The 16,235-nt window shown below is 41.6% G+C and overlaps 1 protein-coding gene across 3 annotated transcripts in view; it reads right to left on the reverse strand.

The window, feature by feature from the left end:
* The window catches only part of ttyh2 (tweety family member 2), a 28,060-nt gene extending 23,294 nt beyond the window's left edge, over window positions 1-4,766 (reverse strand). The window contains exon 1 of one of the 3 annotated variants that reach the window (XM_046853133.1): window positions 4,183-4,766. In XM_046853133.1, coding sequence (XP_046709089.1) covers window positions 4,183-4,311 — 129 coding nt within the window. In that variant the 5' untranslated portion in view covers window positions 4,312-4,766. The remainder of the gene's footprint in view (window positions 1-4,182) is intronic. The other 2 variants (XM_046853132.1, XM_046853131.1) reach the window with 2 other exon arrangements.
* Between the last annotated feature and the right edge of the window lie 11,469 nt (window positions 4,767-16,235).

Consider the following 16,235-nt stretch of genomic DNA (forward strand, 5'->3'; position numbering starts at 1 on the left):
ACACACCAGGAAGAGCAGAGACTGCAAAACACACACACACAGTTTATATACAAACACATAAATCAGTGCAAAAGTACACACACACACACACGTACGCACACACACAGTTTATATATAAACACATTTCAGTGCAAAAGTACACACGTACGCACACACAGTTTATATACAAACACATAAATCAGTGCAAAAGTACACACACACAGTTTATATACAAACACATAATTCAGTGCAAAAGTACACACACACACACACACACACACACACACACGCACACACACACACAGTTTATATATAAACACATAATTCAGTGCAAAAGTACACACACACACACACACACACACACACACACACAGTTTATGTACAAACACATAATTCAGTGCAAAAGTACACACATGCACACACACACACACACACACACACAGTTTATATATAAACACATAATTCAGTGCAAAAGTACACACACACACACACACACACACACACACACACAGAGTTTATATACAAACACATAATTCAGTGCAAAAGTACACACACGCGCACAAACACATTAAATAAAAAGTTTGCTTAATTTTGACTTTATTTCAGCCACTCGGGCGGCACCACCCCTCTGTAACACCAGAGAACTTTACACTTTAAAGACGAAATCACTACAGTCAGTAATATCACATGGTATTAAACTGAGCCCCTGAACCCTGGAGAGAACTCCAACAATCAGCTCTGGAGGAGACGGAACGAGACACATGACGCAGAAGAGCTTCGTTTATACACCAAAAGCTTCACACTTCAGCCACAAAACATGCTTACAGGTGGAGGCACCAGAAATGTTGGATGTTTATGAGAAATAAAATTGTAATTGCCAGGAAAAAGTGAGAATTAGACAAAATTTTAATGTGACAGAAACGCGATTCCATCGGATTCAGTCCAAAGAAAACGATAGAAATTTCCCAAAGTCTGCGATCATCTCAAACTAAAACACAGAACTCTCAACAATGTGTTTACTTCATTTATTTATTTATTTTCTTTCTTTTTAAGAGTAATCTGAAATTTATTTTTATATTTGCGTTTGATGTAATAAACTCCATGAAGATCTGCTTTCCATGGGTTGGAGTGGAAGATCTCCTGCTATAGAGCTCCAACCCTATTATAGACCATTGTGATGGATGTGAACGCTGGCTGCACCCCAGGAACCCCCTCACCTTCTTACCTACATCACTACTTGACTTTACTGAACACACTTATATCTGAATGAAGCTCCACAAAATCTTCACACAATCCAGAGGAACATCTTCCCAAAAGAGTAGCAGTAAATCCTACATGGAGGCCGTGTTAGCATTTGCATGTACAGCTGCTAATGGAACTGGGCCACTGGTGTTTATTGCTGATGTGACTGCTGATGGAAGGGAGGAGCAGGATGAAGTCTGAAGTAAATAGAGCTTTACAGCTTCTTACAGCTACCAAATGTTCTCAAAATCAGTCACCTGACCTCAGCCCACCTGAGCTGCTTTTCACATACTCAACACTTCACTTTCCTGTGGAGAACTGAGGAGGAGAAAGAGGGAAAAAGGATGAGGAGAAGGAAGAGAACAAAGGTGAAGAAGGAGAGTAAGAGGAGGAAGAAGAAAAGAAGGACAAGGAGGAGAAGAAGAAAGAGGAGGATGAGGATGAGGAGAATGCAAAAAAGAAGGAGGAAGAGAATGAGTAGGGGAGAAAGATGAAGATGAGGAGGAAGAGGATGATAATGAAGAGGATGAGGAGGAGGAGGATGAGGAAGAGGAGGAGGAATATGATGAGGAGGAACAGGATGAGGAATAGGGGGACGAGGGGGAAAAGGAAGAGGAGGAAAAAGAGGGAGAGGAGAAAGAGGAGCTCTCTCCACACGCAGGAACAAAAATCCCAAATCTCCTAACACAGCAGAGAAAGTACAGGATATGTGTGTGTGTGTGTGTGTGTGTGTGTGTGTGTGTGTGTGTGTGTGTGTGTGTGTGTTGATAAAGAGAGGAATGGGAAGCGTGATGGTGAGGGTTCAATGCTTTTTGAGGCACAAGACAAAGGAAGTGTTCACACACACACACACACACACACACACACACACACACACACACACACACACACACACACATTACTATGGCAACCACAAGGTTTGTGGGAGCTCTTGTTCTGAGGCGATTGAATGGACGGACTAATAGAAAGAAACAAAAAGAAGCAGAAATATAGAGAAACAAAGAAAGAAAGAGAAATGGAGAGAAACAAAGATAAAAAGAGAGAAAGAAGAGAGAGAAACAGAGAAAAGAGAGAGAAACAGAGAAAAGAGAGAAACAGAGAAAAGAGAGAAACAGAGAAGAGAGAAACAGAGAAAAGAGAGAGAAACAGAGAAATGAGAGAGAGAAACAGAGAGAGAGAGAAACAGAGAAAAGAGAGAGAGAAAAGAGAAGAGAGAGAAACAGAGAGAAGAGAGAGAGAAACAGAGAGAAGAAAGAGAAACAGAGAAAAGAGAGAGAAACAGAGAAAAGAGAGAGAAACAGAGAAAAGAGAGAAACAGAGAGAAGAGAGAGAGAAACAGAGAGAGGAGAGAGAAACAGAGAAAAGAGAGAGAAACAGAGAGAAACAGAGAGAGAAACAGAGAAAAGAGAAACAGAGAAACAGAGAGAGAGAGAGAGAGAAACAGAGAGAAGAGAGAGAGCACTCAAACACTGAACTTCTAAAACGGGAAAAAAGATGAAGCAGAAAATATATTTTTAAATCCATTATAAACACAAGTCCATGCTAACAAACACATTTCAGTCTAAACTGACCCCTGACCCCAAACAGATCAAACATCATCGTTTCATTTCCTCTTCCTGTCGTCCAGAGGAAACAGCTGTGATCCCTAATGAATCATGGGTAATGTTAAGGATGACCTCCATATGACCCTCAAATCCAGAGGAAGTCACAAACAAGTCAAATAGCTTTTATTGTCATTCCAACCATATAGAGTGCAGTACACCATTAAAACACACACACACACACACACACACACACTACCAGATTACAGAACACACACACACACACACACACACACACACACACACACACACACACACACACACACACACATTTACGCAACATATTTCAGGAAGAATCTACAGGAAGTGACAGTAGAAGGAGCAGGAACCTGATTATACGCACATCATGAACTGAGAACACTGACAAACAGCCTGAAACATCTTCAAAACATCTCCTCATGTCCCGACACGCCGCCCTGCACTCGGGGACACGTGATACAAGAATATAGATATAAAACTCCGACCTGCTGGTAGTTTATAGATGTGGAACACTGACCTGCTGGTATTTTATAGATGTGGAACACTGACCTGCTGGTAGTTTATAGATGTGGAACACTGACCTGCTGGTAGTTTATAGATGTGGAACACTGACCTGCTGGTGGTTTATAGATGTGGAACACTGACCTGCTGGTAGTTTATAGATGTGGAACACTGACCTGCTGGTGGTTTATAGATGTGGAACACTGACCTGCTGGTAGTTTATAGATGTGGAACACTGACCTGCTGGTAGTTTATAGATGTGGAACACTGACCTGCTGGTAGTTTATGGATGTGGAACACTGACCTGCTGGTAGTTTATAGATGTGGAACACTGACCTGCTGGTGGTTTATAGATGTGGAACACTGACCTGCTGGTAGTTTATAGATGTGGAACACTGACCTGCTGGTAGTTTATAGATGTGGAACACTGACCTGCTGGTAGTTTATAGATGTGGAACACTGACCTGCTGGTAGTTTATAGATGTGGAACACTGACCTGCTGGTAGTTTATAGATGTGGAACACTGACCTGCTGGTGGTTTATAGATGTGGAACACTGACCTGCTGGTGGTTTATAGATGTGGAACACTGACCTGCTGGTGGTTTATAGATGTGGAACACTGACCTGCTGGTGGTTTATAGATGTGGAACACTGACCTGCTGGTGGTTTATAGATGTGGAACACTGACCTGCTGGTAGTTTATAGATGTGGAACACTGACCTGCTGGTGGTTTATAGATGTGGAACACTGACCTGCTGGTGGTTTATAGATGTGGAACACTGACCTGCTGGTAGTTTATAGATGTGGAACACTGACCTGCTGGTGGTTTATAGATGTGGAACACTGACCTGCTGGTAGTTTATGGATGTGGAACACTGACCTGCTGGTAGTTTTCCTCCTGGGGGTTGAAGGTGTTGTTGATTTGTTGGAGTCTCAGGTTGATGTGAGGAAACTGATGAAGCCAATAAATCCACCACGGAGGAACATAATCCAGTTCAGAGGATGACATGATGAGCGTCTTCCTGCGTGTGTGTATATATGAGTGTGTATGTGTGTTTGTATGACTGTGTGCGAGTGTATATGAGTGTATGTTTATGTGAGTGTGTATATGTGTTTGTGTGAGGGTATATGAGTGTCTGTGTCTGTGTGTGAGAGAGAGAGAGAGAGAGAGAGAGAGAGTGTTTGTGTGTGTGTGTGTGTGTGTGTGTGTGTGTGTGTCGGTGAACAAAAGCTCCCAGCGCGTTTCTCTGCACGCGCTACTCCGGCGGTGTGAGATCCTCGGCGTGTGCACGCGCGTAACGATCCTGCATTCCGTCTGTTATAATAAAAATAAAGGATGTCAAAAATCGGAGCAGATAATAAACAAATACACGAACACGAGGCGTGTGACCGGGCGCGTCCACACTACAACTAAGCGCGTTCACGAGACAGGCCGGCGCGTTCCTGAAATACCGGGGGGAGGGTTGCCAGGTCCGTGAGAGAAAAGTCAGTCAGTAACCAGGGCGACGGTCGCCATTTTGACTGGGAGATAGACAGTTAGGGGTGGAGCGCCACCTATCGGCATTGGGGGAAAATCATTGTACATCTGTGTGCGCGCGCGTGCGTGCGTGTGTGCGTGTGTGTGCGTGTGTGCGTGCTTGTTCAATCCATAAACTGAAATCAGTTCATCTACTGAGAATGTTTAATCTAAACAAAATGTTTACCAGTTTCTCTTTTTAAAGGGATGTAATGCTATTTTATGCGGTCTAAAATATTTACACTGTTAATTGGATTCTTATACTAAAATTTCCAAAGTTTGCCAAATACACTCCTTCCAGGTTTTGCTTGACATAATGAAGGGCGGAATTCCTTGTATGGGAGCTTCTCCCAGAAGAGCACCTTCACACAGCAACTAGAGCGAAAGCACACCAATCACTGTGCTTCATTCAGTTCCAGAAGTCGTCGCAGAGCGACACAGGACTCGCTCGAGAACTCAAAAGTCTCTAAAGAAGTTTGTTTTTGGATGTGAGGGAAGGAGAAGCTTGTTACACAGTTTGTTGCAGTGAAATCCAACCAAGTTGTAAACATTGTCCAAGTCATGAATTGTGTATCTTTTTTATTATTGCAGATAATAGTTTAAGACAAAAAAGATAATACTAATGTTTTTGGATAAAATGAATGTTTTTCAAGCTTGTTGTTTAAAAGATGAAAATAAGAATTTAGAATTTTGTCCTGATAGAACAGCAGAAGCTTCAGGGAAATAAATCTGTGCAGTTAGGGAGCATTGTAAATCAATTTTACCTACTTTGATGCAAATGAAAGGCACAACTCCTTAAAAATGAACACTTATCCTTTCTGATCACAAATGTTGAGCTCAGTAGCTCCTACTTTTATACCAAAGACTGTAGAAAGAACATCACTTATAATCTTATACTCCAGTAATCATGTTAGTTCTCACTCTCCAGTGTTCTGTATTGTTGAAAGATTTATGATCAAACTCTTGATGTCACCCAAATGAGGATGGGTTCCCCTTTTGAGTCTGGTTCCTCTCAAGGTTTCTTCCTCATAACATCTAAGGGAGTTTTTCCTTGCCACAGTCTCCATGGCTTGCTCATCAGAGATAAATACACACCATTCACCTTCACTGTTGATTTGTGTAAAGCTGCTTTGAGACAATGTCTGTTGTGAAAAGCGCTATACAAATAAACTTGACTTGACTTGACTGATTTGTCTATAGTTTTGTGTTTTGTAAGTGTCCTTGTCACTCTTTGTAGCATGAGGCAATGTTACATGCAATGTTAAATCTTCAACTTGGTGCCACCCGTATGGCAGCCTGTTGCAGGAGCTCCCATTTAAGTTTGTACTCTTTTCATTTATTTTTTCTACTGTTCCGGCACTTTGTCTTTTTCTTTTGAGTTTATGTGTGTGAATGTGAACTGCATAATGGACATCAGAATTTGTTCTGTTTTTTATACTATTTTGGACTTTGTTCAAAGTCATGTCTGGAAACTCTGTTCACAGCCGCGGCCCCGTTGTTTACACCAGGGATCAGCTGTTAGCATACCGCAACACGGTGGGGCTACTCCAAGAAAAAAACGGATAATGTGATCTAAGACAGGGGAACCGAGCTGGTGCTCTGTGTTGGACAAAAAGAAGATGCTATGGACCAACTCTCCCATCCATCGTCATGGGGAATGTGAGATCTTTACCCAACAAGATTCCGAGGGCATCAGAGGGAATTCCGGGAGTGTAGCATCATGGTGTATACCAGGGGTGGCAAACCCGTGGCTCGCGAGCCGCATGCTGCTCTTTGCCTGGTTTCATGCGGCTCTTACGTTCATATCAAAGTTTGTGTGTGTTTGATTTTTAATGTGTGTGTTCACTTTGCTTGAGTTCAATACGGTATTTTAAGACTTAAATGAGCTTGCCCCTACTGGGAAACTTCGCGGTATATCAGACCTGGGCAAACTACAGCCCGCGTGAGGCCAATCATAAAATACAGGGATGCACCGAAATACCTAAATCACTGAAACAACACGGCAGAAACACAATTGTAATGACGCAATAAAAAAACGCAGCAGCACACGGTTATCTGGATAAGAGCAACATGTCTGCGGTGTGCGGAGAGCGATGTGCAAAACATGCAATGCTGAAATTTCAAGAGGGGGTGTATCTGCAAAGAGTTTCTCCAAGTCGGGTTTAATTTATCACCTGAAATCCAAACATCCCGATTGCCTTCTAAATATGAGAAGAACGCGGCGCAGAAAAGTAAAGTCATTCCGAGCATGCGCACTCCATCTGTAGAGGACGTTTGTGAAAAGGCAGGAAAGTTTTCCAGTGATGATGCTGAGGCAAAAGGCATAACACAAAAAATTATGGATTTCATTGCCTTTTGAATTGAATTTTCATTTCGGTGCATCCCTAAAATATTATCGTTGATGTGGCCCTCTGACACAATTCAGGTTTCTCATGTGGCCCCTTGTAAAAATTAATTGCCCCCCCTGCGGTATATTCATCTCACGCACATGCGCATTTGACGAAAAAACCGCATTAAACTCAAGCGTAGTGAACACGCGTAGTGAAGACCCTGAAACACGTGAAATCAAAGCATCGATCTGTTCTGACTGACACTCGTGTGAAAGAATTGCTTCGAGTGGCAATAACGGAATACGAGGCAGATTTGAAGGGGATTGTTCAAGGCAAGGAATGCCAAAAGTCCCACTAAGTAACATGCAGTAAAAGAAAAACGCTATTGTAAATTATTATATTTTTGTTTGTGGACTTGGTTAAACTAAGAGTTTGTGTGTGTGAGACAGTGCACACAATGTTCATTGTTGAAAATGACTGTCCTGTGGTCTTAGAACTGTGGGAGTCAATTTCTGTCATTATGTTGGTGTGTGACATTTACAATAAATCTGGCTGAGCAGAGGTGTGTGTGTGTGTGTGTGTGTGTGTGTGTGTGTGTGTGTACGCGCAGGGATGGGTGATGTTCATGTGTGCCCATGTGTATGATGTGGCTCTTTGCGGTAACACAGTAAAAAATGTGGCTCTTGGTCTCTGACTGGTTGGCCACCCCTGGTGTATACGGAGTCATGGCTAACCAAGCTAACACCGGATACGACCGTGGCTTTGAATGGATTACGATTGCTGCATGCGGACAGAACGATGGAGAGCGGTAAGAGAAAGGTAAGAGGACTGGCAGTGTTTGTGAATAATAGATGGTGTAAACCTGGTCACATCACTATTAAAGAGCAGATCTGCTGTAAGGACATTGAGCTGTTAGCCGCTAGCATGAGGCCGTACTACCTGCCAAGGGAATTCTCGCATGTGTTTCGGTATATTCCCCCTCTGCTGACAGTGAACCGGCATGCAATGTTGAGCTCATAAAACTAGGAGCTACTAACCATATAGACTGTATAAGACTGTAGAAAGAACATTTACTTATAATCTTATACTCCAGTACTCATGTTAGTTCTCACTCTCCAGTGTTCTGTACTGTTGAAAGATTTATGATCAAACTCTTGATGTCACCCAGATGAGGATGGGTTCCCCTTTTGAGTCTGGTTCCTCTCAAGGTTTCTTCCTCATTACATCTAAGGGAGTTTTTCCTTGCCACAGTCCCCACGGCTGCTCATCAGGGACAAATGCACACCATTCACCATCACTGTTGATTTCTGTAAAGCTGCTTTGAGACAATGTCTGTTGTGAAAAGTGCTATAGAAATAAACTTGACTTGACTTGACTTGACTCGATGTCCAGCATTCTGTTGTTAACAGACTCTTAACACGAAGTCCAAATGCCCTTCTCATTATCTCTGGAGATTTTAATCATGCCCCTCCATCCTCCACTCTGCCCACACACCCCGTATGTTTCATGCCACACCATAGACAATAAAACACTGGACTTATTTTATGCCAACTCCAAGGAGGCTTATACTTCAGCACTCCTCACTCCTCGCATCAGCTCCAGCTTCATAAGACCTGTGCAGACCAGCTGTGCGGCATATTGTAGTACTTGTTTTATCTGAGCCTGAAGCTGGGGAAAAACATCCTGTGTGGTACCTGTACGAAAGACCTCACGCCCAAAAGACTTTCGCATCTGATGAAGGCTGGTGCTTACCTCCGACCTCTGGTGAGCCCATCAATGGATCCACTCCAGTTTGCCTACCAACCTGGCATTGGACTGGAAGACACCATCATTTTCCTCCTAAATAGGGCTTTTTCACACCTGGAAAAGGCTGGGAGCACAGTGTTTTTGACTTTTCCAGGGAGCACAGAGTTTTAACACCATCCAACCTGCGCTCCTGAGGGATAAGCTGGAGTACATGGGAGTGGACCATCATCTGTCTACCTGGCATTTAAATTTTGACAGTTTCATTTTTTTTTGCTCTCATCAATTAAAATTCTCAAAATATTGTTTTGATTTCCTGTATTCTCAACTTTCCGTTGGCTCCGTTTCTTCTCTTTTTTTTACTTTTGGAAGAGTGCTTTATTCACTGTTTTACAGCAGTGAGTGGAGGTCATTCTCATCAGAACTACGAACACACACCACAGTAACCACATTAAGGTACGTAATTTCTCTGCTATGGTAAACATCCAGCTCATTCAGTGTGTAAAATGTGTAGTCAGTCTTTCTCCATTGTTAGCGATAATTTTATCTGTTAAGTGTAAGTTGGTTTGCTCTATGACGGAGAAGAACATTAGAGGAGCGCATCAAGAGTCTAGAGAGAAGCAGTGAGTGCGAGAGCAGTCCAGGTTCTGCAGGGGAAAGTCTGGATGCCCTAGGTGGAGTAAGCTTTTCCCCTGACTCCCGCCTTAGAGCCCTCGCAGCGGGGCGAGTGGGTGACATCTCAGCGGCATAGTCGCAAAGCCAAAGCTAACATTAAGGCCCGCCCAAGGGAGCACCATTCCTCTCCGCTTGCTCTCCTCAGGGAAGCACCCACTGAGAAACCTGAAAGAGCTCTGGTTATAGGAGACTTTATTGTGAGGCATGTGAAAGTAGTGAGACCTTTAGGGGCACCAGCAGCACAGGTCAGGTGTATACTGGGAGCCATGGTACCGGACATAACAGGTCAGCTTGGGTTTTTAGGAAAGCACATGTTCTCTCAGATAGTATTTTACATAGAAGCAAATGATATACGCCTTCGACAGTCAAAGTTTACTAACAGTAATATGAAAGAGGTGTGTAAATTACCGAAGGCAATGTCTGATGCAGTAATATGCTCTGGCCCCACCCCAATGCGGCATGGCAATTTAGCTTACAGCAGGTTATGGCCGCTGAACTGCTGGATGTCCGAGTGGTGCTTCAAAAAACAATGTCAAGTCAAGTCTAATCAAGTTTATTTGTATAGCGCTTTTCACAACAGACATTGTCTCAAAGCAGCTTTACACAAATCAACAGTGATGGTGAATGGTGTGAATTTGTCCCTGATGAACAAGCCGTGGCGACTGTGGCAAGGAAAAACTCCCTTAGATGTTATGAGGAAGAAACCTTGAGAGGAACCAGACTCAAAAAGGGAACCCATCCTCATCTGGGTGACATCAAGAGTTTGATCATAAATCTTTCAACAATAAAGAACACTGGACAGTGAGAACTAACATGATTACTGGAGTATAAGATTATAAGTGATGTTCTTTCTGCAGTCTTTACAGTCTATATGGTTAGTAGCTCCGAGTTTTATGAGCTCAGCATTTGTGATCACCACAGATCCAGCATCAATGTGGGCTTCATAGATAATTGGAGCAATTATGAGGGCAATGCTGTTAGGCCTGTTAGGGCGGGATGGTATCCATCCCACTCGGGAAGGTGCTGCTCTCATTTCTTGTAGTATAGGTCATAGTCTCAGAACAGCACTAGTTAACCAGTGACTGTCCAGAGCCAAGGCCAGGGAGCAGACAGACAGGATAAACTGACCATCTGCTAGCTGCACACCGTCACTCAGGATCCACCATATTGAGACTGTATCTGTCCCTCGAGCAAAACCAAAATGTAGAAATTTTCAGAAAGTCTGTTTAAGTAACCTGTGTGGCGACTCTGCATCAGGCTAAACAAAGACCAATTATTACCGACCAGAAGTTTAATATAATGTGTTTCACAGAAACGTGGATTAAACTGAATGAATATGTAGCATTAAATGACGCGAGTCTTCCTGAGTATAGTTACATACACCTCCATACACAGGAGGTGAAGTCACAGCTATTTATAATAATAATCTAAACGTCACACAAAAGACTAAACACAAATGTAAAACATTTGAAGTTCTTTACACCAACATAAAATATTTAGTGTCCAAAAGCAGGTCCAGTCAGTCACTTCCATTAATTATTATTTATAGACCCCCAGGGGCCCGACTTTGATTTTCTCATAGAATTTGCAGATTTCGTCACAAATTTAGCTACTTCTTTACACAAAGCATTAATTATTGATGACTTTAATATTGATTTTGATAATCAGGAAGCCTCCTTAAGAGCAGCAGTTGTGTCCATTCTAGATTCAGTAGAATTAATCAGAATGTTATAGGATTAACTGATAGTGGTGACACCCTCTTGATTTGTTATTAATATTTGGATAAAAAATTTAAAATGTAGTCATAATTGCAATTCCACAGTCTGAAGTTATTTCAGATCATTACCTCATCTCTTTTAAAGGTCCCCTGGAGGTCTAGTGGTTAAGATGCAACGCTCTCACCGCTGCGACCCGTGTTCGATTTCCGGTCAGGGATCCATCCCCAGCCACTCTCAGTGCCGGTCCCAAGCCCGGATAAATTGGGGAGGGTTGCGTTAGGAAGGGCATCCAGCGTAAAAACATGTGCCAAATCAAAACATGCGGAGGGTCCGCTGTGGCGACCCCTAACGGGAGAAGCCGAAAGAAAGTAGTAGTACCTCATCTCTTTTAAAATCTGCCTCAGTCACTGCATTACTACCTCACCACGTTACCGTGTTAAACACATTCACATCAGTTACAGCAGAGAGTTTTATCAATAATCTTCCAGAAATGTCGATAATAATTAGATCTCCGTCTGACCCCGCAGAGCTCGACTGGGCCACTGAACACCTAGAATCAACGCAGAGGAGGGAAGTAACGGAGTACAAATACTTCGTTACTGTACTTAAGTAGATTTTTCTGGTATCAGTTTTTTACTCCACTATTTATTTTTTAGACAACTTTTTACTTTTACTCATTACATTTTTACACAAATATCTGTACTTTTTACTTCTTACATTTTCAAAATTGGCTCGTTACTTTAGTTTTAATCCAGTGATTTGGTGAAATATATATTTTTTATTTTCACTGTGCGCCGATTTCAGCCGAACAACTGATTTCCTATTACTGCGTGTCTTTTTGACTCCGCTGGTGTATAAAGTCCTGACTCTCACTCTTTAGAAGGCAGTAAGAAGTTTGGGGTTCACGTGGATGAAACAGAGGGAGTCAGTGATGAGAACATGACTGAGAACAGACACATTCATGATCATTATCATCTTTTCTCTGCTTGTGTTCTATATGTGGATCTTCAGTTTGGAAACATTCATTCGGTAACAACATTTTAAATTCGTTTTGTATTAATACATATATATATATATATATATATATATATATATATATATATATATATATATAATATATATATATATATATATATATATATATATATATATATATATATATATATAAATATATATATATGTGTATATTTATATATATATATATGTGTATATTTGGCTGTCAAAATTCAAATGATTGTAAACGGCACTAAATGTTATTAACACGCTATCAATTCAGTGCGCATTTCTGTTTTTACCATTTTTATAAAAAATATAAATACATAAATAAATAACTAAATATAAAAGAGGTGAAATTAAAACCTCCAGCAAAACATACACTTATTCTCGACGTCCTTTCTTTACTTGATATATGATATAAAATAAATAAATAAACTCCACCGAAATATAATTTTAATCAGTAAACTTTTGTTTTATTTCTGCACAAAGTCTCAAATCAAACACCAAATCCGCCATGTTTTACACAATTTACCCTCTGGGTGGCGTTTTGTGGGTTTTTCCCTCATAATGGAGAAACGACCTTAAATTACTGTCTTTATTGATCGTACAGATAAAAACAATACATCATTAAAATCTGTAAAATGTCTATGATTATATACATAAAAGCTTCTTGACTTGAAGAGGTGCAGTTTCTCCGGTGTCACCTCATTAACTGTCCGTGTGGAAACATAGCAAAGGCTCTTAATGATGTCCACACGTCTCTGCACTGTTATAGCCTTTATATTTAATTACTGTACATATGCTTACATACATATCACATGCTGTACATATGATACATGTTTATCTGCACTATTTTTTACTACTTTTTGCACTTCTGGTAGATGCCAAACTGCATTTCGTTGCTGTGTACCTGTACTGTGCAATAACAGTAAAGTTCTATCTATCTATCTATCTATCTATCTATCTATCTATCTATCTATCTATCTATCTATCTATCTATCTATCTATCTATCTATCTATCTATCTATCTATCTATCTATCTATCTATCTATCTATCTATCTATGAGGTCCAGTTAACAGCTAAAACAGGTAGAAGTAATAACTACTTTTTACTTAAGTACATGTCAGAGCCAAGACTTTTTTACTTTCACTTAAGTAAAAAGGTATAATCAGTACTTCAACTTTTACCCGAGTATTTTAAAACATGAGTATCTGTACTTCTACTTAAGTAATAAATGTGTGTACTTTTGCCACCTCTGACTCAACGTTACGTTATACTCCAGATGATGGAGCTCCCCTTAAGACCAAAATGGTCAGGGAGAAAAAATCAGCACAGTGGTATAATAATCATTATACCAACACACACCTTAAAACAGACCACTCAGAGATTAGAATGTAAATGGAGTCAAACAAAATTAACAGTATTTCTAATAGGATGGAAGGAGAATCTCCTGAGTTCTAGAAAATCGCTTAGTGCTGCTGATCAGCATATTTCTCCTCCCTCATAGAAAATAACAAGCAGAATCCTAGATTTTTATTCTGTACTGCAGCAAAATGAACAGGAAATAATATAATAATTATAACAGACAATTAATTACAAAGTTCTACTCCTATTTAAGAGAACGACTTAATTTAATTTATTTCCTCATCAAAATCATCAACCTGCATTCTCGATCCCTCGCCTACAAGTTTCCTCAAACAGATCATTCCAGAAGAAATTGAACCTGTTTTAAAATAATTAACTCTTCCATTAGCACTGGATATTAATCTTTAAACTGCAGTTATCAACCCCCTAATTAAGAAACCTGACAGCTGTCCAACTACAGTCCAATATCAAACCTCCCCTTTATCTCCAAGATTCTAGAAAAGGTTGTAGCACAGCAGTTCTGCTCACATCTACTGAGGAAGAACATTTATGAAATGTATCAGTCAGGATTTCGGCCTCATCATAGCACAGAGACGGCGCTAAGTTAAGGTGGTAAATGACTGTTATTGGCCTCTGATCAGGGTTTTGTCTCTTTACTTGTGTTAGATTTTTATCATGCCCAAACGAAAATTAATTCTTGGAGAGGTTTTCCATACGACCTGCTATGCCCGTGGTGCCTTTCTGATATCAGGGAAGAAGAAATACACAGCACACAGAATGCATGTTCTTCCTCTTCTTCTCTTTATTGCAGGTAGCAGAACGTATATATACACATACAGAGAAAAGGCTGTCCTAAACTTGTTTCCTGTTTAGACAAGAGGATATACTAGCCCGAGATGTGTGAGCCCAGATAAGTCTCCCTGTTTACCTTACAGACTAACATCGTAAATATTCTATAGACACTGAACAGACAAAGTGATGTGTGTGAGATAGTGTGAAAATCATCTTAACACTAACAACTTGTTTTGCTCGACCTCAGTGCAGCTTTTCACACCACTGATCATCATCTCCTGCTTGCTGGACTGGAGAACGTTGTTGGAATAAAGAGAACAGCTCTCTCCTGGCTCAGGTCTTATTTGACTGATTGCTATCAGTTTATTGATGTAAATGGTGAGTTCTTCACACTCTCTGAGGTAAAGTTTGGTGTTCCTCAAGGATCTGTCTCAGGCCCACTGCTTTTCTCTTTCTATCTGCTGCCTCTGGGTAAAATTATACATAAACATGGTATTTGCTTCCATTGCTATGCTGATGATACACAGCTGTATATTTCAGCAAAGCCAGATGAGATAGATCAGCTTAACAATGTTGAGGAGTGTGTAAAGGACATTAGACAGTGGATGCTTGATAACTTTCTTCTGCTCAACTCAGATAAGACGGAAGGACTTTTACTAGGACCACATGCAGCTAGGAGTCAACTTTCAGATTCCGTAGCATCTCTGGATGGTGTTTCTGTGCGTAGCTGCGCTACGGGAGGAAACTAGAGTCACAGTTTCAACATGGTGGCTCTAGGAGCCTGTGGCAGGGACTAAGGACAATAACGGACTATAAAACACCATCCTCTAGAATGGTGAATGCGGACGCTTCTCTGGCAGATGAGCTAAACACCTTTTACGCTCGTTTTGAGGCTGCAGCTAACCACGCTAGCGGCGCTAGTGGCACAAGCAGCGTGCACGCTGAGAGAGCCGGAGAGGTAAACACGTTCACCATCTCAGAGCATGACGTGAGGAGGGCGTTCAAGAGAGTGAATACCAGGAAGGCAGCAGGACCAGATGGCATCACAGGTCGGGTTCTGAAAGCCTGCGCTGACCAGCTAGCACCAGTGTTCACTGAGATATTCAACCTCCCTCTGGAACAGTCTGTTGTCCCCTCATGTTTCAAACAGCCCACCATTGTTCCTGTCTTGAAGAAACCCCAGCCCTCCTGGCTCAATGACTACCGCCCTGTACCCAGACTTCAGTAGTGATGAAGTGCTTTGAGAGACTGGTCAGAGATTTCATCACTGCATCACTACCAGACACACTGGACCCATTACAGTTTGCGTACCGTCAGAACCGCTCTACTGAAGACGCCATTGCTCATCTCCTCCACACCACGATGAGCCACCTCGACCAAAGAAACGGGAATTATGTAAAGATGTTGTTCATGGACTACATTTCAGTGTTTAACACTATAATTCCCTCCACACTCACCTCTAAGTTGGAGGTTCTGGGACTCAGCCTGCCGCTGTGTCAATGGATCTCTAACTTCCTGACAGACCACAAGCCGTATGGGTGGGAAAACACACCTCATCCACCCTCACCCTCAGCACTGGAGCTCCCCAGGGTTGTGTTCTAAACCCCCTGCTGTACTCACTGTACACATTTGACTGTGTGGCCACATCCAACTCCACCACCATCATCAAGTTTGCTGACGACACTGTTGTGGTGGGCCTGATCAACAACAACGATGAGACGGCCTACCTACAGGAGGTTAAAAACCTGGAGAGATGGTGCCAGGAGAACAACCTTCTCCTTAACGTCAGCAAAACTA

Source organism: Silurus meridionalis, chromosome 7, assembly GCF_014805685.1.
Source record: "Silurus meridionalis isolate SWU-2019-XX chromosome 7, ASM1480568v1, whole genome shotgun sequence".
Lineage (NCBI taxonomy): Eukaryota > Metazoa > Chordata > Actinopteri > Siluriformes > Siluridae > Silurus > Silurus meridionalis.